At 41.3% G+C, this 24,358-nt stretch overlaps 1 protein-coding gene across 3 annotated transcripts in view; it reads left to right on the top strand.

The window, feature by feature from the left end:
• Positions 1–24,358, top strand: part of MITF (melanocyte inducing transcription factor) — a 99,495-nt gene that overhangs the window by 56,815 nt on the left and 18,322 nt on the right. For all 3 annotated transcript variants that reach the window (XM_036390881.2, XM_036390882.2, XM_036390883.2), the window contains exon 3: positions 23,349–23,576. In XM_036390881.2, the coding sequence (XP_036246774.1) occupies positions 23,349–23,576 (228 nt within the window). The remainder of the gene's footprint in view (positions 1–23,348; positions 23,577–24,358) is intronic.

The raw sequence follows: 24,358 nt of genomic DNA on the forward strand, positions 1-24,358 counted from the left end.
GTTTGTGTATTACTCACGATGTTTGTGTATAACAATTTCTTCAGCTTGTTTCCAGGTTATGGCTGTAGTTATAATTCAGGCCCAGCAGATGTGTAGGTGCTATGAAATAGGGTTTTTTTTGTCATGCACCTAGCTAAATAAACATATATTACTTATGTATGTTTATTACATATATTACATATATACTTATATTACGTTTTTCACATCCTTTCATCCTAATCTGTTACAATATGAGTTTTAGGGTATTTTTAAGTACTGTGAAAACTTGTAGGAAAGTGTTTATTTTTGGGTGATATTTTACTGATAAGGAAGGAATATAACATCTTGAAGAAGCATTAGCAGTTGTCATTATTGTTCATTTTGCAAATGCCTCTTTCTATGGGAGAGGAGGGAAGGCAGCCCTTGATTTCTGAGGGACAAACTTCAGAAATCTCTGCAGCCAAAAGGTGATGCAAATGGGGTTCCTGGGACCTGGCTTGTCACAGGATCTGTGTGCAAAGCTGTAACCTGCTGAAGCATTGCTAGGAAACTTCACCTGAAGGACTTGAACCTGACCCCTTGTCCCTTAGGATTCCAAAAAAGGTATTTGTTCCCCATTTCCCTCTGATGGAGAAGGATCTCCTGGAAAGAGGTAGGACACCTCTCCTCCACTTGTCTTTAGCTCAAAATAAGAATGCATGACCACATAGAATAAAAAATTAGGAGAATGTGTCCTTAAGCAGCTTGTAAAATAAAAATAGTTACTGGCAGCAGGTACCTTTTGGCAATGGAATTCCATTTTGAAGGTGATAGTTGTGGAAATATCAGCAACCTGCTGGATCAAAATGATGTCTGTCTTCTCATCACCTACATTTCCATAAGTAACAGTCAAAATCAGCAAAACCAAGTCCTCTTGGGCTCTGCCTGTGAGAGGAGAGAAAAACTGTAAAACTGCTTTGCATAGCTTTGCTGCTTGTGTTTTTGGTGAAGAAAAACAGTGAAAGATTCACCCTTTTATCCTTACTCATCCACTAGCAGTGGGCCTGTTCTGTACAAAATAAATTAGTACAAAATGTCAGGTTTGAAGTCATGATCTTCCTGAAAATTGCCACTGAGGCTTCAGTGAGAGTAAGATTTGGCAACAGATCCATATAGTTTTCTTTGTGATTTTTGGGGGGATTGTTTCGGGGTTTTTTTTGTTTTTCATTTTTCCAAATAGGATATTTGGCTCAAAAGCTGAGATTAACAATACTTAGGATCTTCCTGGTGCCAGTGTGCTGACAGCCAGCTCTGGCTGCAGTGACATCATTTCCCTGCAGCTGCTTTTTACACTTCAGTTGTTTTTTAGCTGTAGACAGATTTTCCATATGAGCTGTACAGAAGTTTTAATAGATAAATAGGGAGCTAAGTTGCTAACTTTACTATCCATATGGTCTGGATTTAGTGACCTTAAATAATGAGATTGACAAAAAAGGGATTTTTTTTACACTTTCAGGAATGTTAACCTGCAAGGCAACTTTGTTTAAAAGTGATCTTTTTCAGTGTTACTTCACAAACAACGCCAAATCTAGCAGCTGGTTTTGTTGTTGTGTTTGTTTGTTTGTTTTGGAACTTTGCATCAAAAAATCCGACTCTAAGCCTGTTGAATTTGTCAGTGTTTAGTGGTTTTAATTATGTTGTGTGACTTGCCCTTTCACCCATATCTCACAGTGTGAGAAGGAGAATAATACTTGCATATCTGAGGATGGTAATTCAGAATGACTGGTTTAAAAAGAAGCCAGAGGTGTTAATGAGCTTGGATTTTATATTTGTTTTCAAGATGTCCATTTAGAAACAATACAGAAAGAGAAATATGTACTAATCTATGTCACGTTGCATAGGCATCTCCAAATTGCATAACATTTTATGCTCAAGGCCATGTGAATAAATTGGATTTCATTTTCTTGAGTAATGACTTCTCATTGCATCACTCTTCTGCCAAGTAATGTAGCTTGGCAAGGTAGGAGATGACCTGCTGGAATTCAAATTTTGCATTGCTTTGTGCTGCCTAATTAAGAGACGGTCTGGGAGTAGGTTTGATGGTTTTGGAACAGTATCCCTTCAATTCTAATAGCAAAAGGAAGATTTGTTACAGCTTGTGGTTATGCTTCTGCAGAGCTGGGATTGGCTTCATGGGCTGGTTTGTCTTTGAGCACCTTCTCATCCATCTCCACTACTACAGAGAGATGTCACCAGGAATTCTTTGCTTCTGCTGTAGTTCACCTTCTTTCTCTGCCTTGGAAATAGGAATATAACATAAAAATTATTTATTGGAGTAGTTTCAAGCCCTAGTAAATCCCATTAAGGATGGGATCCCATAAGGACCCATGGGTCCCATAAGGACCCATTCCTTATGTTTTTATTTATTTATATTTAAAAGGATTAGCATCTTTGCAAAAAGTTCATCTTAAAACTGAGTTGTAGCTGTGCTATGTGACTTGTATTGCTTTGCCTGATTTCTGCATCAAGCTTACTGTATAGAAGAAGTATGACACAATCCCCTAAATCCTTTGAACCTGCCCAAAAGCCAGTGTGGCACTGCAGGAGCTGTGGCTGGTGTGTGTCCTCCCCATGGGGGCAGCAGCACAGGAGCATCCTCAGGAGGCAGCATAGGCTGTGTGTGTGTCCTTCATGGGAGCAGCAGCACAGGAGCATCCTCAGGAGGCAGCACAGGCTGGTGTGTGTATGCTCCATGGGAGCAGCAGCACAGGAGCATCCTCAGGAGGCAGCACAGGAGCATCCTCAGGAGGCAGCACAGGCTGGTGTGTGTGTGCTCCATGGGAGCAGCAGCACAGGAGCATCCTCAGGAGGCAGCACAGGCGGCTCAGGGCCAGCACCGGCCCACGGAATTGCAAATCAGTTCCACTGAAAATATTACCAGTTCTTGCAGGATTGAAAACATTTCTGGTGGGCAGCTGACACCCAGCCCTCTGCATGTCTCACTAAGCAGATGGAAGGTGGAAAGTGAAGGGTGAACATTTCTTCCCGCTGGCCCTCCGTGTTACTTGTTGGCGTTCCTCGGTGCGTGGATGTGACACTTGCTGTCATGTTTCTGATGTGATGCACCAGGTCATGGGTTGATGGAACCTAAACTGGATGTGCTCTGGGTCCCTGTCCCTGTTGCTGCATGCAAATGCTCCCAGGGATGAGGTTACTGCACATCCCCTTTCCTCCTGAGTGTTGTCACACCAAGTAAATAGCATGACAGAAATCTGCTGGACTTCTCATACCTCTTCCTCCTTCTTTGTCTGCCACTGGGGTTTGTAGAATATAACTTTTCTTTGGCACAGATAGGAGATGGTTGATACTATTGCCAAGATCAGCCTCCAGGCCTGCAGTGGGAACCTGCAGTGGTACGGATATCTTTGGAGAGCTGCATAAATGCTTTGCAGGTAATAAGGTAAAAGCAGGTCTCCTCACCAGCAGATGATGTAGCAGGTCCATTTCATCCCATTTTAGCTTGTTTTTGGAGAATAAGAAAACAGTTCCCTTGCTCCAGGGGATCTGGAGAATGTGGTCCTGCTTTGGGGATCTACATGTTGAGGTCTCTGCTTTCTGGACAAAAATCTCTACTCGTGCATATGCTGCCAGCCCTTGCTAATAGGGCAGTTCACCCCAAAATATGCACATGTATATTTGTATATATCCATCTAAAACATATGTATGGAAGCATAGGCCACAAACTCATTTTTAATGTTTGTCATTAAGGCATTTTAATAGCCTGTCTCCATAGAACAATGCTTATAATATGCTAAATATTCAAAAATTTGTCTGCCCCTAAAGCTCTCACTTTGGATTCCCCCTGCTAAACTGCCTTGGTTTGTTTCTTCATGGTAGATGTTATTAATCTTTTGATGCCAGAATTTCATCATGGCCTTTCTTTCTTGTCCTAAGCAAGGTGAAACCTTTTCAAAGCCTAGAGCCAGATCCTGTGTACTGGATTCCCTCTCTTGCTTTATTATTCCAACATCTTTGCCCACCTCATGCCAATGCTGTGGGCTGATCACTGCTGATACCAGAGTGGGTGTGGTTGTCTTCTGACCTTTGATAGGCCATCCCATTGCTGCAGTTTGTGCTCATCTTTTCCTGTTCCCACTTTTTCTGAGTGGACAGGAGTGCAGGCAGCCAGCCTTGCCTCTCTCCTTCACCCTCATGTCATTACTCACTCAGACTTCAGATGTGCCACCACGATAATCTCTGCATCAGAAACCCTGTATTTCTTCATTTTTGAAATGCCAAGCATTTCTTCCATTTGATGTTAATGACTATTGGACATATATAAAAAAAAAAAAAAAACAAAACTCCTCCTATTCTATTTCCAAGGTGCTTATTCCAGAGAGTGACCTTTGGAAGCTCTGCCTGGCAGGGAAGGCTCAGCAGCTGGCAGTAGTGTTCTTGGTGTAATAATTACCATAAGGCTTCATTGTGTGGAGGACTTATCTCACACTTCTGAAGAACAGAACAATGGGATGGCAAGATAAATGTGTGGTAGTGCCTGCCCCAGCAAATGTATGTTTGTGGACATGCTTATCTGATTGAAAGTTAATTTGATCTCACTTGACAATGGTAGATAGTAGTGTGTGCTGGTGTGTTAGGTAAGCCTGGTGTGTATTTGCAATCAAGAACTTAGACAAGTGATTTGCCAGACTGAGTCTTGGTGAGCTACAGATAAAACATTTAAACTAAGGTTACTTACACTTGGTGACATACTTTAAGTCGTTGGCAGAGAAGAACTTGCATTTAACTACAGAACCACTAAAGTCTGCCTTGCCTCTTCAGCCTTCATGTAAGTAAAAGTATCTCTCAGGCCTTAAATCTTTTGCTTATTCAGTGGGTTGAAAGTTGTTTTAAAACAAGCACTGGTGCTTGAGGTCTGCATCAGTAACAGAGGTAAAATGTAAACTCTTGCTTAACACCCAGGGTATTAGACATTAAAAATGCATGGAATTTGAGGGGGCAACATACTTCTGTGTACAAGTATCTGATGGTTGACTGCTAGTGCAAAACACTGCTTTCACCCTTCGTCCCAAATGTCCTTTTTCCTATGCATGCAAACGTGTGTGTACTCGGCTCTTGAGAGAAATGGTTGTTGCTGATGAAGAAGTCTGATCTTTCCATCTTGTTTCTTCAACTGTGGTCACTGTAGCACAAAAATGCAGCTTCCAAAGTTGTGGGACAAACTGTGCTGCTGCTGCTGCTGGGTTGAGAGGATTTCTTGGGAAAATGATGTGAGCAGGGTGGCAAAATAGGTGAGAAACTGCTCCTCATCACAGAGCTCTTGCCTTGCAAGTTCACAGTAGCTGCCTGGAAGTTTGAAATAACTTATTTGCCACAGAGGAAATCAGGATATACTCAGACAAAATGATGCAGATAGCTGGGGGTCCAAGCTCTGATTGCTCCTTGGAAATTCTTGCTGGTCTATATCCTAGTTGGTGGTCTTGACGATTTGCTGTCTTCCTGCTGGCAGGGGAACAGCCACAAAATTAAGAAGAGCTTGCTAGGTTCAGTCTGTTACAGCTTCAAAGCACTCCTTTTTTTATGGTCTAGACATATTATCTGCTGGCTGAGTTACCAGACCTTGGGAAAATGACGGTTCACCACGTGTCAGTGGCTGTTTTGGACCTGCAGAAGATGAGTTAATCTTGTGCAGATTAAGATTTGTAGGTGCCCATAGTTGTGGGTATTAAGAGCATTGATGAGGCTCCACAACCCCCAGCTAACAGGTTTTAGCAGCTTGTACCAAGTCCTTTGTCAGGCAACATGAATTTAATAACCACCTTACTCCTGGAGCCAAGGCTGCAAGAGGAGGGTGAGTGCTGGTCGCTGCAGTTGTGTTTGCTGAAGCCATGGCTTAATTTAGCAGAAAATAATGCCCAGAGCCACACACAGTGCTGGCAAATGTGGGGGCTGGGGGGAGATCCTGGGGGGCCTCTGCTGACACCTTTGATAGGCCTTAAATTTTAAATGTGAAAACTCAGATCTGCTTAAAGTAATCGTTGGGTATTAGGTATACTCACAAATATTTCAGTTCTTCAGCTGGTTTGGCAGCATTATTCTCCGAGATGCTGAACCTGTGTAGTGAATGAATTCAAAGTGACAAGCTGGAGGCATTCCTGCCATTCAAGAGAGGCTTAAGGAATTTCTTATTGGCTAAATTACAAATATGTAGCATTTTGCCCAGCACTGCATGGCAATTTCAACCTGCCTGACCGTGACAAGATTAGTACTTTTCCTCCCTCTCCCCAGCAGTAATTTTTTTTTTTAAATTAGATTAAGAAGTACCAGGCAGAGATGCAAAAGCTTGAAAGAGTGAAAACCAGCCTTACCTTGAATGATTCTGTCTGTCATTGGATTGGTTCCTTAATTAGCCCCATGTCCTTTAACCTCTTGAGAAATAAGTAAGGGATAAATTTGGGGATAAAGACAAAGACGCCTGGAGATTTACCACACACCGCTAGGTAATTCATCAAGGAATGTTGGTAATTAGCCCTGCCTCTTTCCTTTCTGGCTCATTTAATAAAACTGGTTGATTTAAAATAATGCCTGCTGGTTCATTATCAACTACTTTAAGAGCCAAGTTATGAACTTGAAACAAAACCCAGTATTGTGTTGTCTGCAAAGGACCTGGCAAGCGTGTTTTGTTTTGTTTTTTATAAAAAAGAAATTACTCCGTCTGGTCATCAGTCTCCCCAACTTGATAATTAAATATTACTTTGTTTGGATTACCATTTGGCTTTTAGGGTGTGTTTATTCCTGGTGTCTACTGCTGAGAGGCAGAGAAGAGGGGAAAAATCCAAAATCTTGAAAAGGTACTTGTCAGATTGTGTTAAGAAAGCATGGCCTGATGGAATTCAACTGAATAAGGACTTTACAATAGTAGTAGTTGTCCAGTTGAGGAAATGGGCAACTGTTTTAACCCTTTATCTCTCAGAAGTGAGTGCCAGCTAAGTGTCTTGTTCTTTGAGCAAAATTATCCATTTTATTAACCCATCTCTTTAGTGCTTGTAGTGGAAATTTTCCCTGAGCTGAGGACAGAACTCATCTAGTTTGTATTTGTTTGGGAAACCATGTACCAGTCTCTCTTTTTCTTTACAAATGAGAATAGCATTACTTGGAAGTTAAATGAGAGGCTCAGGCTAACACTGGATCAGCACTGCTGCCTTTGCAGTGTCTGGGAGAGCTTCTCAGTGTCCACTTGGAGTTTGTTACAGCAACACTTCTTGCTGGCCAGGAGATCTGGTTGGGTCAGTCTGCCTGGATTAAAGAATGAACTCACTGTAAATCTTCCTTTAATAATTAATGTCAGACTTAGATTGCAACACCTCTGAAGCTGTTGTGGGCTTGAGGAAAAGCTGGCAGTGCTGGCCTTTTGCTGATGGAATCCTCTGTAAGACTTTCTGAACATGGAACCTCTCAGTATCATTTGGAGGAGAATTGGATGTAGTGTTTCAGTGCAAATAAGAAAGAACATCCTCCTGCTCATCTTCCATCCATCTCTTTTCCATCCCCTGGGGTAGTGCTTATTCTTGGAATCTTGTGTTCCATCGGTGCTTTTGTGACCCAACAAAACTACGTGTCTGCTTTTATGTGCTTGGCAGATTAATAAAAAAAAAAAAGAAATTAAATGTGATGGCCTCTGTGGAAATATAACTCTGCCAGTGATTCTTTTGTCACCAATGATAAAAATAACTTGCTCCTGCAAACGGTTGCAGAGAGGCCTCTGGGGTGTTGGGATAACAGCTCAACCCTGCAGGTTGTCACTGAAGTTCTGCCACTGGATGCCAGTTACCTATTTATTATTTTGAGACCTGTTAATAAACTCTGTTAGTTTAAATTGATTTTAAACTAGGTTTGTTTTTTCCAGCTTGTTACGATGTTGAACAGAAAATCAAGTATCTTTTAACCAAAATGACCTCCAACAAACAAAACTCTAATACCTCTTTTTGTAAAGTTAGAATGTCCATGCAAAATTAATAGTTTGGGTTTTATGCATCATCATACTCTTATAACATATTGGAACAATATTTATTATAGACCTCTGTGACTTTGAGTCCTAGACTTGCTGAATATCAGTAGTTGAAGTTCGAGTCAGTTGTTTGAAAATTCTTGTGTCAGTTATATAGTGCAAACAGATTGTTTTTGAGTTGATCCCCAGCAGCAGGCACTTCCACAGCCGTGTTACAGTAATTAAACAGTAATTCATAGTGCTGCACTTCCATAATTTCTCAGCAGATGGCATTACGGTTTCCAGGACTGTGTATTCCTTGGGAAAGCTCTCAGCTGCCAGGGAATTCATCATTCTAAACTATTCCCTTCACCAATGAGGGCTAATACTCAGCTGTTAAGCCTGTTTTGACCCATTATATTAATCGTGTTGTTTGGTTGTGTTGTTGTATTTTATTTTCCCAGAGGTGCCTTTAAGCCATAAACCAGGTAAAAAGCTGTATGTGATAGTTATTGCATTTGAAAACTAAGGCAGGCTGCCTGATTTTAAATAAAACTGCTCCTGGTGTCCAGCAGAAGTAATGAACTTTTTCAGCAGGTAAGAATAGAACATTAGAAAAGGTTAAAAGACAGTGTTTTCCATTGAACATTCCCAATCCTCAAAGCTATATAAGACACAACTGTTCTGTGTTAAATTCTACTCCTTCCTGCTTTGTGACATAAATTCTGGATTTTTTAGAAAATGTCAGCTAGTGAAAGAAAAATCATTTGGAGGAGATTCTGATGCCCTTGTGGAAACAGTAACAAATATTAGTGTGTTCCTAAATAAATGGGGCTTGCAGAGCACAGAAGGCATCAGCTGTTTTTGGGCACCCCTCCTCTGTGCATCCCTGGCTTCTGGCCACGTTTTTGTCACTGACCTGGCTGGAATCTGTGTCCTGTCCCCCATGGACACACTGACATCAGCAGGAGCGTGTCTTGCGTGTCTAAAGAAGCCAAAGTTTCAAAGAGCTGCTTTTCTGTCTGGGAACAATGTGCTCCTTGTATCTGTCTGTGTGTCCATCCTCTCCTTCTGAGTTCAGAGAGAGGCAGATGTGCTCACCAGGGAGCATCACAGGCCATGCCTGTGCCATGGATCTAGAATGAGCTCAGGGCACCTGGAGTTATCCTCACCTACAGTCCAAACCACTCCTTTAATCTCAGACAAAGCTTGGAAGCTAAGCAAGGCAAAGCAAAGCTTGTATTTCAGGCTGCCTTCCTAAAAGTCACCCAGAAGTTCCTGGTTGAAACCAAAACTAAATTTTGTTAGTGGACGTAATGGCTGGCTGTGAATTAAATCTTTCTGTTCTGTCAGAGGAAAATAACAGTTCTCTTCTTGGAAATCAGTCCATTCCTTGAAGACATTTGAAGGCTGAGGTGTAGCAAACAGCCTGTCTGCCTCTCTCAGGTCTTCATAAAGCTCGTACCAAGACCTGCAGGCAACACACTAAATTTTAAGACTACTTCTGACTTCCTCAGGCTGGACTTGTCTGCTTGTGGTTTTTTTCTATAGGTGTGTGGATTTTTTTTTTTTTTTTTTGTCAATTTGGGCAGCTTTTTCCAGTTTACCAGTATCAGTGATCTAGGGTGCCATTGCCCTTAACCAGCATATCTGTCCTGATAGCAGCTAAGTGATAAACCTGCTTTTGGGGAGACAGCTTGTTTTTACTGGGGGGGGGGGGAAGACCTGCTGTTAGTTCTGCCATCCTCATGTGAAGTAGGGCTGTTCTGTTGAGCAATGTTAACATTTCAGAAGCTGCTTTAAAATTAATTATAACAGTGCTTTAAAGTTCATTTTTGTCTTGTTAAACTGAAAATTCTGAGGAATGAAACTTCTGTTTAAAAAATCGTGGCAATCATCCATATTATCAAAAGTTACTGATGGAAAACTTGTCCATTGAGCTGAAAGCATTTTTTTCTGTAGTGCTATACACAATTCTGCTTCCTGACTGCCACCAAAACCATACTTTGCTGAAATACTCGTGTCTCAAAGAAACTGTTTAGGGAGGGAATAAAATGACCTTGAATGAGTCAGCACTTGTGTGTAGCAATCGTAAGCCTTCCGTGCTCTTTGCTTTCCAAAAGGAAATGAATTCTGGACCACAGGCACCATTCATTGCAGGGCACTTAATGGGCTCCATTCACATGAAAGTTCATATATTCCTTAAGGCTTCAGCCCTGTATGGTTTGCTGTGTAAAAGGAAAAATACTATTTAATCATGCTACTTTGGCTTTTCAAAAGAGTTTATCCTTTTTGTACAGTGGCTTTTTGAGGGAAGGGGTGATTCCTTCTGCTCTGGAGTGCTGCAGATGCAATAAGTGGTGGCTCTGTGCAAAGTGCCACTTCCTGCATGGGTCACTGTTCCAAATTGCCTTCTGCCTTTCCCTGCAGTGTTTCATCTAAGACATGAGGAGAAAGCTTCCAGCCAGGGCTTCTGCAGGATTATCCTTCTCTCTGAACTTGCACCTTCACCAAAGAAATGTATTAATTCCATTTATGTGCCTTGGTTAAAGGCTGCAAGGACTGAGTTGGGTCTCAATGTCTCTGCATGATCTCAGCACAGTCTGGATGCTCCTCCTTGGATGCAGAGTGAGGAATGTGCTGATTGCTACTGGAGCCAGGGAATAATGACAGATACTCTTAGAGGAACCCAGTTCAACTTTGTGTTTTCTTCTCTGGTAGCTGCAATTCCAGAAAACATGCCCAGGTAGCTACTGCTGCCAGCTGTACATAGTCAACTCAGAAAAAAATCTGAAGCAGCTTTGACTGTTACTCAGGCATGGAATCCTGGAATGATTTGGGTTGGAAGGTACCTTAAACATCATCTAGGCCAATCCTCCTGCCATAGAAAGGTGACTTTTTAAAAGTCACTTTAGTGGTTTTGATTACCTGGGTTGTTGTTGTGGTCCTGCAGATATCTGCACCTGTGTCACAGGGAGCTGCTGTGGCAGGGCAAGAACAAACAGTTGGACATCAGCCCTGGCACCTTCTGGGGCTGACTCTGCCTTTAGTGTGGAGCAGAAACACGGTTCTGAAGTCAATTCCCAGTTGTCCCCTGGTATTACATATTAGCTTGTTTTTGCCCAGTGCTGTTGATGAATATTAATTGCATTCTTGTCAGAGGAAATTAAATCCGGAGAGCTCATGTTATGCAGCCACTCTTGGGAGTTCAGTCTGTGAGAGCAGCTAGAGCTGGTCTGACACCAGTGACTTCAAACACATAGTTGTTCTGAGCCATTCACCTGTGGGTCCTGCATCTCAGACCACATCACTGGATATGGTGGATGTACTGGCATCTCCTTGGCTCCAGCAGATGTTAAAATATCCTAAACTTTCTCTTTTCATCTGTTCAAACTTCATTTAAAATAAACTCTACAGTGTAAGCTTATTTGTATTTTTAAAGCAAATTAAAAACAATTTGTTCCTGTAGTGTTATGCTTAAATGGGTTTATTCTTGAGGTTTAAAGTCTGAGTTAAGATCTAGTTAATCTCCATCTAGTCTCTAATTACATCCCTAGCATCTGGTTGCCTTGAATTGTGTTATGTTCCCATACACTTTCTTGAGCAGCTACAACCTTGTGTGTGTTGTTGATCAGTGGTCTGAGGTATGTTGTGAAGTACATGTCATGTTTATATTTTTCAGTGTTAAAAGGAGATGCACAGTTTTTTGCATAAATACACCTTTAGTGAAAGATACTTTGCCAGTTTCCCCTTGTGAACATCAAGCTGTTCTTGCAATAGCACTTCAAGGGTTGCGTTAGTGCGGGTCAAGTGCGGTTTAAAATAGGATTCTTCTGAGACCAAGCCCTGCAGGCCCTGAATTTCTTTCTCAAAAGACATTTTGATCTTCTGACAAACTATTGCTTCTGAATTTCTTGGTGCTTCATATTTGCAGCTAACCTTTGGAGAACTGGAATGATAACACACACTGCTCTTTGTGTTTTGTGAATGTGCCTCCCCTGGTGAGTCGATGGTTTGTGCTTTTTGAAGTTCAGATGAAATCATTAAAAAGAGTTTTCTGTAAGATGTTTGGCAAGATGGAATTTTTCTGGTGTCATGTAATAAATGTGTTTCCAGTCCTGCAGAAAGATCCCTAACCCTTACCTTGACAGGATTTCACACAGGAGAGAAACAAGAGCTTGTAGTCCCTTGCAAGCTGGAGGTTTTATATTTGCTCACATGCTGCAAATGCTGCTCTGACAGGTTTGTGCATATGTTGGAAAAACACCCGTGGCAGAATTTCAGACTATCTCTTTATATAACCTGTTTTTCAATCCTAACATTTTTGTGATAAGGAACATGCTTGTGCCACATCTGTTGAAGTAATGAACCTTGAGTGCCGTTCTTTATTACAACTGCAGTATAAACAGGGCTCCTGACAGCTGACTGCGGTTTTGTCCAAGATTTCACTCCTTCAGTTGATGGTCCTGCCAGTGCCCCATCCTTTGGCCTCATTGAGGGTCATTTATATGGACAGCAGCTTCTCATTTCACAGGGTAAATAATTATTTGCCTGCCATATGTGAAATACCATGAGGAGGAGGATTTTCAACAGCTCATCTCAGGAAGACATGGAGGGGCAGGTGTGGGGAAGGTTAAAAAAAATCAGCCAAGGGATGTATCTTGTTTTTGTAGGTATAAAATAGATTGTGATGTCATGGCTTCATGCATGTAAAGCTTGAGATCTTAAAGGGCTGAATTTTTGGCATCTTTGTTTAATAAATGAGCCCATGTTACTCTTGTTTTTTTGGGAGCCAGACGATAGCTACTGTCTGACTGTTGTGGGAATAAGATCATGGGGTGCAGAGGTGAGGTCATGCAGCCTAATGCCTATTTGTCCTAAATATGTCTTTCTGTTACAGAATTACTATGGTGATGTGCCTTTAGCTAAGAGATAACTAAAACACTAAATTCCATTGTGGTTTCTGGGTTTAAAATGAAGAGTGAAATAAGCTTACTTAATTTCTTACTCTTGTTACTTTTAATCTCTTGTGGCTGCTGTGCTGTCTGCTCTGGCATCTATTTTGTGAGTGACATGTCAGGAAAGAAAAGAAGTGATGCTGCTTAATGGAAGTGTTGGACTTAAGCACTCCAGTCCCAAGGAAGAGCCACCATCATTCAAAAGTAACCCTGACAGTGTGGCTTTCAGTCTGAATGCTCTGTGTGGCATCATTTTGGCCCCTGGGTTAATTCTCCTCCAGAGCAGTGTCATGCTACTCCACACAAGGGGTGACCCACCTTTGTGGCTTGCCAAAGTCCTCAAAAAAATCCCTGTTCTGGTATTTAGCAGAATACTTCAGATCAGAGCCAGTTGGGTTTGCATGAAGGTGACTTGGATTATCTTACCTTAGCAAACATGATGATCAAGCACTCTGAGGGACTGAAACTCTTTTATTATAACTCAGTAGGTTTTAATACAGTCATAAATAACAGCACAGCTCGTTGAGCAGAAGGATAAAAATCAAGGAGTTCAGTGGTAAGCCAGCTTGCATTTCCTTCATGTAAGTGAAGTCAGCGATTTATTATTATTTTAGGCTGTGTCTAATGGCCATATTAGTGGTGTGAATAAAATGAATGTATCTGGAGTGCTTTATTCTTCTGCTTATTCAAGCCTTCCATATTGGGGCTGACATGAGACATCATCAGCTGTAGGCAAAGTGGTATAGAGCCCAGCTAAGTCCTTCTAATTCTTTATTAGCTCTAACATGTTACCAGTGTAAAACTGGTTTGGATTAACACCATCTTCATTCTCTTGCTTCTTCTGGTGGCTCTGTGTGTTTGCTGTAAAGCAGATCCCCTCCCAACAGGTATGTTCCAGGACCAGTGACCTTTTGTGCTTGTAGCCAGTGTGTTGCCAAGTGCTTTGTTAAAATAAATGGTCCTTTCAGAATTATTTTCACTCATATTTTGGGATGCTTCTTTGAATATTTTGGTAGGAAGACTTTCCAGTTGATGTTGAAAGCTGTTCCAGCAAGCTGTTTGGGTTTTGGTGTGTTTGTATTTTCACACTGGGGTCATGATTGGTGGCATGCTCTTGGTATGTGCTGTGTAAGTGACCTTGAGAGCAACCCAATGTGTCCTGTGGAATTATGTGAACAGTGAATGGAGCAGTCTTTCACTTGATCTTTTCCAGACAAGTAGGTCAGAAGTGTAGATGTCTTTGGACAAGTAAGCAACAAGATGTGGAGGTTGGGCTTGATGACCTTTAAAGGTCCCTTCAACTCCAACTCTTCTGTGACATCCTGCTGATATACAGTGTGCCCCCAAAAAGAGATTTTTTTCTGTGATAACCCAAGAGTTGCATTGAGTTTACAAATGACTTTTATTTAAAAAAGAGAAGGATACAACTGTTTCTGTGTGTGGCATTTGGGTATTTGATAGATTTTGATCTGGTGCCATCTTTACATCTCTTGTGTTTCAGTGCTGAATGTTGAAGTTTTGTAAATAAATACTTCAGTAGCCCACAGGCAGTATTCTGAACACCAATTCATTCTCACTGGCTAATGCTGTGGATATGAAAGACTTGTAAATCAAACTCTTTTCTTGCTTAGCCCCAAAATGCCGACAGTTACGCTCCTCAGCACTGGGAGTAATCTTGGCGCAGGTGTGTGTCCATGTGCTATGTATTTGAGCAACCCTTCACAAACCTTATAGACAAATGACACCAGGTTTGAGGGTATCAGGTTTTAAGATTTATGAAAGCAACAGGTTGGTTGCTTTTCCCACTCTTACACTTTTTATTTATGGTTTGGGCAAAAGAGCCAATTTTAAGTTAATGTTCACCTGTGAAAATCAGTATTGCATGGCACATTAAGAGAAGATCATACAGGGGCAAAGTAGATTTACTGCATTAAAATTTTGAAGCTACTTGAATTTTATTTCTTAAAGTCTGGACAAGCAAATAACCTGTGCCATTCTGCACATGGATAACTCTACATCTCTAGGAAGTTGATAATAAGGAGTTTCATTTAAAAGTCAGCATGTGCCGTCTCTCCTGCTTTTTTAAGCTTAGCTCTGGTTACTTTTTACCCAACATCTTTTATAAAAGTGATTTCAATTTTCACCATTATTCATTTTGTATGAAAGATGCCATTATCTTTACCCAGTCCCATTTGTGTTCTTCACATTTGACAAATGAGTGATGGATGAGCAACCTGAGCAAAACCAGGTGTGCAGAAGGATGCCTCTTCTCCCTTGTGGAAGCTGCATATTCAGGGCTTCTCAGGAGCTGGGGGAAAACACACGTTCTTCCTTTTTTATAGCAGAGTGCATGCTTTCTCAGGTTTGGGCTCCAGAAATATACCCAGAATCTCCAAATCCTGTGCACATGTGAAGGTTGATGTGATTTAAGCAGCGCTCTGACCTGGGCGTTCTGCACCTCTTCCCTGCCATGGGAAATGCAGTGAAGGCATTAAAACACCCCCAGTTTTGCAGCTGTCTTACAGGCACTGGAGACCTGGGAGCTCCCATGCTCTGTCCCTCAGGTCTAGCAGGGGTTACTGTGGGCTGGAGCAGTGCCAGGGTCAGTCACCCCTGGGAAATGTCACTGACCCGTCCAAGCTGCCAGGACGTGACCGCCACTCCGAGCTGGCCTGGCCAGCACTGTGCTTGGCAGCCCCTGAAGGAGGATAAGGTTGGACAAATTGTTTTACCCCTCTAATGTGACTCTTTTAAGCCAGTAGTGATCTGTGCTAGAGTTGTCTGGTAATTCTTGTGTTGGTGCTGCTTGGGCTGTAGCAAGGGTTGGGGGGCTGTGCTCGGGCTGTGGAAGGCTTTGCAAGGGGAAGCTGGCAGAATAGGTGGCTCCAGACCATCTGCCTGAACTGGTTTTGGGCTTTCAGGCAGCTGAAATGTCTGTAGTCCTGTGACTGTGCTCCCTCTTGAATTCACATCTCTATGCCAAGTCTTGCAAGAGATTCTGGAAGAAACTTTATATCTATCTTTGACAATTCCTGTGAGGAGGAGTCATCGGTGTCCTACTGTGAGTAATCTCAAACCCTCTAGTACTGATGCAAGTGCTGCTCAGCTTCCTTCTGAGAGAGAAGGGTGGCAGAAGTGGACCTAAATATGTGGTGCTTGAATTAAGCTTTTCACCGTGGTAGTACAATAACTCAAACTTGTGTGTCAGGTGTAGTTGTGTGGCTGCTGTTGTTGCCTATGAAGTCAAAATATTTACTCTCTGAAGCACCAGGGGTAGGTAAAATCATTGCAAAATATTTGTGCCTGACGTTTTATGGAGTCAGTTGCTTGTCTGTCCTAAAATGTTGCGGTGTTTTTTGGTATCTTCTCAGAAACTGTATAAAATAAAAATTTAAGGCATGTGTGTTGGGAAGTAAACAGCTGAAATGTTGGTTTCCTAACAGACAAGTAGCAAGACTTCAAAGGACCTAATTCTGACTGAAAGCCACACTTGTAGAATGGCAGCCAGCAGGCCACTAACATGCAAATTACATCAGTTCCTATCTCCATGAGTACATTTGGCTAAACTCTCTTTCATTTCCTTAGATACCATTGTCATGTGCTTCTATAGCTAAAGCACAGTTTTTAAATACTAATCTACAGAAACTTTGGCTTTCCCTTGGAAGAAAAGTCACATTACACAGAGGAATTTTTGGTGATGGGCTAAACAATCCCTGGTTGTGTAAACGATGATAATTCTGTACAATGTGCCTTTTCTTTTTCATAACTTTTTGCTTGAAGATGAGTGTTGGATTCACTTACTTAGACTGCAGTCATGATGGCAGATCTTAAATAACTTTCTCCTGTCTGCTTTGGTTTTCAAGTTCAGAGGGATTTGGGGTGAATTAGGTAACCAGAGAGTTTTGTTTGCTAACTGATGTAGTTCCCTTGTGTTTGCTGTGTCCTAAGGTGAAATGATGGAATCAGCTCACCATGGTTGTCATTCCCCAGTCAGTACAAGTCACTTTTCATCTTTTTCTTGCTCTTGGGCTTTCAGGTCAGTGTTGTTCTGGCCATTTTTCCTGGGTAATGGGTTAAAAGAAAGGGGAGCAAATGTACTGTAGAAAATCTGGCATTAAGGGGAGAATGGCAGCTGGAGAAGTTGCTGAAAAGGTTTATCTATTATTAAATTCACAGTAGGCCCTATGGGGAATCACAACCCAATCAACTTAATTTTGATGACATTGTAAATGAGGTGGCTGTTCCATCTTGGAGGACTGGGAAGGTCTCAGAAAGCAAGAGGACTGAACTTCTCATGTGAAGCTACTGCAGGCCACTGACGTCTGTAGCGGGGGAAATGTGATGTTGTTTTGTAATGTTTGAATGCAGCATGTGAGGAGATGTCTTTGAGGATGAGTTAAACCATTGTCTGGTTATTTGGATTGCTCCAAGTTTCATGGTAGGAGGGTACTTCCTGGCATTGCAGTGAAACCCATGATCAATAATTAATGAAGTTAATTAAAGGGATTTTATGGTCTTTAAGATTCTCAGACTTAGTGACCAACCTATGGTGAATATGATTTTACAGATTAACAGAATCTTGAACCTGTACTGGAAAACTTAAGGAGAATAAATCACTCTTAATCTAAGTGGCACTAATTGATTATCTTTCTCAGATATCAGTCTCCTAATTTTTTTTTTCCCTAGCAGCAAAGAACAGACACTTATTTATACAGCTCCCTATTTTTATTCAAAGTCCTAGAAAAAAGCTTGTTCCTGCTGTTGTTGGGTCTTTATACTTGGAAATGATGGGTTGAAGCAGCTTTGAAGCCCAGGGCTAGCATGGTTAACAGGCATGGTTATGCAGTGGACACAGCTGAGGCCTGAAGCCCTTGCAGAACACATCAGTGGATGTGGTTTTGTATCGTTTTTCTTTGGGTACCATTAATTGTTAAATGACACAGAATTTTAACCTTTCTTAAAAATCCCATGACATTTAGCTGTCTAGGCAACAAAAAGTTCTATTGAACTGAGAAAACTGACCCAAAAGTATTTTACTTGTAATTGCAAACTGTAAGTCCTAAGGCAATTTGCTTGAAACAAATGGTCTTTTTAATTAAAAAAAAGAAAAAAAAAAAGGGAGCGGGGGGCGGGGGGGAGTGGGATGGGGAGAAGAGTCTTCCTCTCCCTTGGTTCACTGTCCTCTGGACATCTCTGGTATGTCCCTGCTTCAATAAAGCATTGAGTGCTTCAGCTTTACTGTCACAGGAAGCTTCAGGGATGTTTTTGGTGAGAAAAATCATCTGTGTGGTTTTGGGAACAGGGATATGCTCCCTCCCAGCTCATGGGGACCAGGACAGTGGGGCAGCCTGGAGCTGCTGGCATTGTCATGGCCTTTGCTCACTTGTGTTGTACCAACAGAGGATTTTGGGGCATCTCCAGCTTTGCTTTGAAAGCAGCAGTATTTGGAGATGAGACAAGCAAGATGATGTGATTTGAAGTTGTAACTACAACGGGAAAAGCAATTCTTGGTGTTCCACCTTCAAGAAATACTCTCAGCACAAGACCTGCTGGGTTTGTGCTTGCTTCCAGGATTTACCCATTGCATAGAAATCAAACCTGTGCAAGGACAAATTCAGGAGAGTATAAATAACCCAGATCAACTACCTGAGCCTGGTTACCTGATCCAGATGTACCAGAGACTCAAAGCTTGAGCCTACAGCAATTAATTGACTCCCAGCTATGGTTGAACTTGATGGTCTTAAAGGTCTTTTCCAACCTAAATATTTCTGTGATTCCATGACCTTGAAGCTTTCGTAGAGGACAAGTGGTAGCAATGCCACAGTTCATTAAATATTTTTATTCTGGTATAAGTCCCGTTAGTTTTTATTGTTAGCCATTTAATTTCTGGATTACACTGTGCAAAACACATTTGCCAAGCCATTAGGCTGCCCTGGCCTGTGCCTGCCCAGGAGTGAGCTCTCCTGGGTGCCTCTCCAGAAGGAATTTGGTTACTGCAGCACTGTTCCAAGTTCTTGCCATCATTAGCAAGTCATTAGTAAATTTAAGTCTGAGTGATTCCCAGCAAGACTCGACAGAAGGAGTGAGTATCAGCAGTATTGTTTCAGTTGTTTGTGTTGGCTTCATGCAGAGGAACTACTTGAGCCATGTGCTTTGTGCTTAAGCACACAACTATGCTTTGTGTTTAAATTCCTGAGTCCTTGATCACTTAACAGGAAATATTTTTACTTTTGGAAACTGAAGGAAGTGTGTGGGTCTGCTCAGAGGTTCTGTCATTTCTGTGTAATATAATGCAGATTCTGAAGAATGTCATCTGACATTCACCTAAAATTCCCACTGATATGGTTTGTGTGCTTAAAGCTAGTGAAAGTCATTGATTAAATGTTTGCTTGATTGATACAAGACCCAAAGGCTGGGAAATCTGCTCTATGTATGTGGGTTATTACTGTTCTTTCCATGATGTGGAAGAAAAAGGGCAGCTACTCAGATACTTGAACTGGATGTATGCCCTGGAATTAGCAGTCAGATTTCAAGATGAGTGAAGGTATGAGAAAGCCTTTCCCCTGCTCCAGATAATGTTCTCCAGGGTATTCCAAAGTGTGAGGGATGAGTGCTGAGTAGTCAGGGTGGCTCCATCCAACACTTTCTAGCCCAGCTCAGCTTTGTAGGCCTGAGCTGGGTTACACATGGGTGCAGTCAAGTTGTTTTCTTTCTACTGCCTTTCTCTGTGCTTCATCTGAAGAAAAGAGATCCTCCTCAGTGCCAGCATGGCAAGAGCAGATGGAGCTTGAGTGGCTGACAGAGAGAGACTCAGTGCAGGAGTGCCTGATGCTGGGGCCAGCCCATGGAGAAGGGGAGATGCTGCTGAGCTGGCATTGAAGCCTCTTCTGGAACTGAACCAGTTTTGGGGCTCTACTTCTGAGGCAGTGTTTTACTTTTGTAGTCAAATTCTTCTGTTACTATGCTGTGATAAATTTATCTTTTTTTGCCATCTTGTCTTAACTCATTTCTGAAGTTCTGCAGATGATAATAATAATTCTTACATTACTTCTTGTTTGTCAATATCAAAATGCCCAAAACCCAATGTTCTGCTCAATTGAGTAACAGTACAGCAACAGTTTGGTTGAGATTGCTGGAGATAGAGGGTTGGAGATCCAGAGGTTTTGGTTTCAAGTGGGTTTATTTTTCCTTTAATGTCCTTATTCAGTCACATTTCTTAGGAAGTGTATCCAAACCAATAATTTATCATCTTGCTCTTTGTGTCTCATGAATTTGGATGAACAACAGGAACTATTCTTCACCCAAAATGCTAGAAGGGGCTGAGAACCAAAATTAGACCTTGATTCAAAGCTTTTATTCATGGTTTCAAGTTCAGGGTTGTGGAATTTCATTGTAGGGTTTCTGGGGTTTTTTTGCAGCTTTTTGCTCATGGGATATTTTGTCAAAAAGGAAGAGTGCTTTATGGCTTATCTAAAGAGTGATTCTGGGGCATCTTGGGGAGTTTGCCCAAGAAGGCACATTTAGGTTGTCTTTGATGTAGAATCTGCAGAATAGGATGCTCTAGGCTAAAGACAAATTCTCAACAAACATCATAGAGTCCATTAGGGTAGTCCCCACCAGATTTCCATGATGGAACTCCAAGGAAACTCAAGAGAGCAGCCAGTGACAAAACAGAGAATCAAAGTCTTCTTCATGTCATTTTGGTGCAACTTAATGGCAGAAAAGGCAGTTTTCTATGTTCTTTGGTTCATTACTAGACTTGAGTGGGCTTGTGACACGTGAACTCAGAATTTGCCTTCCCTGGCATGCCGAGAGCAGCGCAGACCATAAAAAAATTATTAATTGAGTAGCAAAATAAAATATTTTAATGTAGAATAGCACAACAAAATCACAGAGGGAGTATGTTCTTGTGAAATAAGTTTGTTTCACCAACAAAAATCCTGTCAATTAGGCAGTGTGTGTCTCAAAACTTGACAGGTAGTGGATTCAGTTAAATGTGTTGGTATATATTATAAATAATGTAGTATTTGATGATACAGGGTTGAGATGTAGATCTTGGAACTTTGCTGGTGTCTCTCCAGGGAGTGTGAAGGGTGGGCAGGTGATGAGTGCAGAGAGGAGAGACTTTGCTCTATCCTGGTATGGAGAACAGCAGAGATACCTGTGGAGGAAAAGCAATGTGCAGATTCTGCCGGGCAGTTAGGGATTGGTATTAAAATAACATATTCAAAGATAAGTGTTACAAAAACCACTTGTTTACTGAAAACTTCATCTACTTAGAAGAGGAAAATTTTGTGAAAAATGGACTTACCTGGACAGTGTAGCTCTTAGCACTGATGATAGGAAAATTGATAATGCAGTTTGGGACTGACAGCAACAGCATATCACAGCACAGTGTTGTCTGTTGATACAATGCAACAAAGCAGATTAAAATTTGTAGAAATGCTATCTTAATGTGCTTTCCTGGAAGTTCAGATTTCAGAAAATAATGCCAGTTGTGCAGTTTTTATGTATTTGAGCACAGACTTCTTCAAGGAGCTGGATAGAAAGAAAAAGTAACTTCTGGAAGGTGTAGGGGGACTGTGCCCAAGTGCAGATAAGTGCAGTTGGAACATGCATTAGCCCTTTGTCAGCCATTCCTGAATGGGAAAACTTCTTGCAACTCTAGATTGGGACAGAATTAATGGCTTTGAAGGACCAGGATGGGGTAGAGCTTTTTCAAGTGCTTCACATTCCGCTGCAGGTCCTGGGTTGATGCTGGGAAGATGAGGACAGGGCTGCAGAGCCCTGTGGGTTTATCCAGGGCACCCACTACCAGGAAATATGTGTTAGGCTCATAGGGCATTTATTCAGTTATTTCTTACTCTGTACTTTAAAACTTTTAACCTTACTGCTAAAGAAAACTACCATTGTGTGTTAGTACGACTGGAACGAAAGCTGAATAGCGAATTTGCCTTGAGCGAACTGTCAATCTGACTTTGATAGCCCATCACTTAAAAGGTCCTTTTATGTTTATGAAAAAGCATGACATCAAAGCCGGGGAAAAAAATACCAATACTTAGAGCTTAACTTAAACTTGCATAACTTCCAAGAGGAGGCCTTGTGTGAACTGTTTGTTTGTCCACTTGTATGGCTAATTAGCGTAGATTACTAAAAGTCTGAGCAGTGGCCATCAAGTTTCTTCTGCTCTTCTGGGGTTTGTTGTGCTTCCATGTGTGGATCCCTCAAACTGGAGTAGCATAGACCAAGGATATTGCAGTCGCTTCTCTTGCAACCTCTAGGTAGCATGCTGGAAATGCTTGAGTATAACCATTATCAGGTGAGTTGTTATTGGAGACTTATTTTAAAACCTGTTGCTAAGAAGGTGTACAGTGTACAGGAAACGCTTTTCCTCTGGTTTCTTGGGTGCTTTATTTAATTTCTTTCATTCCAATAAGTGGTGGTCACTTGTAACAGCAAAAGTCACTTTAATAGAATTGTTTTAAAGCAAGATAAGTTCTCAGCATGTTGCCATATTTTGGGTTGATTTCTAGCTTCTGATAAAACGTTAATTATCAATGAAAGGCAACAAAGAGTTTCCAGGATATGGTGGAAAATTTTAATGGGAAAAAAAATGGCCTTTCTTCTCTTGCTTATTTAGAATGTAAAACAGTTGTTCAGTATGAGGATTTTCATATTTTGTATGTAAAAAATTCCTAAGTACTGAGAAGCTTATCTTAAATACAAAAATAGCTGTTGCTGACGACAGTGATTGATCTGAAATGAAACACTTCTTTTCTTGCATCTTATTTGCATGATGTGTTTATAAACAGGCTGTCTTATTTGTATATGATTTAGGCTGTATATCTGAGGTATAAATAGCCTGTAGGCAGAAAAAGGTGTCTTTGTTTCTTCTTTTATTTAACCAAGGTATTAATTTTAAAAAACCCCAAACATTTCAAAACCTAAACAACCAATAACAGACCTTTTATATCTCTGTTATTTAATACTGGATTAAGGATAGCAATCCATACTTCTCGATTTTAATTGTTAGCTACTAACAAGTAAAATGAGTCCTGCAGTACAAGTCATTTCTCCATATTTTAGTGAAAACTAAATGTCACATAGCTGAAGGTCTGAACTCAGAACTGACTGTTCTGGAGTGTCTGTATCAACTGAAAACCTGAGTGTTGGTCTTAAGTGAGAATTCTCATGTTATAGAAAAATAACTGGAACTTTTTGGTGTACTGATAGTAAGTCAGCGGTTGAAAGACCAAATCATAAAGTGGTTTCTTGCCATCAAATGTGAGTTAGTGAAGCACTGTGGACTTCCTTGGAGCTGTACAGGTTTGCCCTTATGTCACAAATCTACAGCTGAGACCCACAGCACCTGCAGTGATGTTGTAAAAAAAAAAACCCTTTTATCCTTTTCAAATTGTGTCGTACAGGTGCAGACTCACCTTGAGAATCCAACCAAGTACCACATTCAGCAGGCCCAGCGGCAGCAGGTAAAGCAGTACCTCTCTACCACTCTAGCAAATAAACATGCCAACCAAGCCCTGAGCTTGCCATGTCCAAACCAGCCTGGGGATCATGTCATGCCACCTGGGACGGGGAGCAGCGCGCCCAACAGCCCCATGGCTATGCTCACCCTCAACTCCAACTGTGAGAAAGAGGTAAGAGCTCTCCCGTTCGTGTTTTCAGGAAAACAGAGCTGTCATCTGCTTTAATTAAGTTGTTTTAAAACCGTGTTTGCTCACTGTTAAGATGTTCTGTTTATCTTTTTCTGTTCATCGTGAAAATGTAACTGCTACCTCTGTGTCTGCCTGATTAATAGATATTTTTGGCAAAAAGCCCATGTCCCTCCAGCTTCTTGTTTGAACTATTTTAGCTAGTTTATACTTACTAAAACTACTTTTCTTGTTCTCCAGCCCGTTGCTTGATGCACGCAGTGAATAATTGACCTTTGGAGAATACAAAGCAGCTTTTTAAGCTGTAGCTTTCTGGAATAATGTTAATTATGGCTTGTTCGTCTAGAAAGTGCAAAGAGCAAAGCAAAAATAACTGAAAAAACACAAAGCTATTTTGAGATATTTTAGGTATTTTTATGGTAAAATTTGAGCAAGTCTCCTGCATAGCTGGAAGGCCAGATTATCCCAGCTAATATGCCCTAGAATGTCACTGATTGCTGTTCCAGTGCTGCAAATATAAGACTTCAATAGCCTATGTCTAGGAGTCCTTTGCAACCTTGTCTTCATCTTTATTGGCAAAACTGAGTTAGAGGTTACGTGTGTGCTCAGGCTCCAAAGGAAAATGGTTGGGAAGATCTGAACAAATATAAGAATCATGTCAGAATTTTTGTAACATGAAAAGTAGGAGGCAATTGTAGAGTTCCTCTTGTCCCCTCAATTCCCCCTTCAAGCTTTTGTGCCAGATTTTTAGTACAGATGCATTCCAT

This window comes from Molothrus ater, chromosome 11 (genome assembly GCF_012460135.2).
Source record: "Molothrus ater isolate BHLD 08-10-18 breed brown headed cowbird chromosome 11, BPBGC_Mater_1.1, whole genome shotgun sequence".
Lineage (NCBI taxonomy): Eukaryota > Metazoa > Chordata > Aves > Passeriformes > Icteridae > Molothrus > Molothrus ater.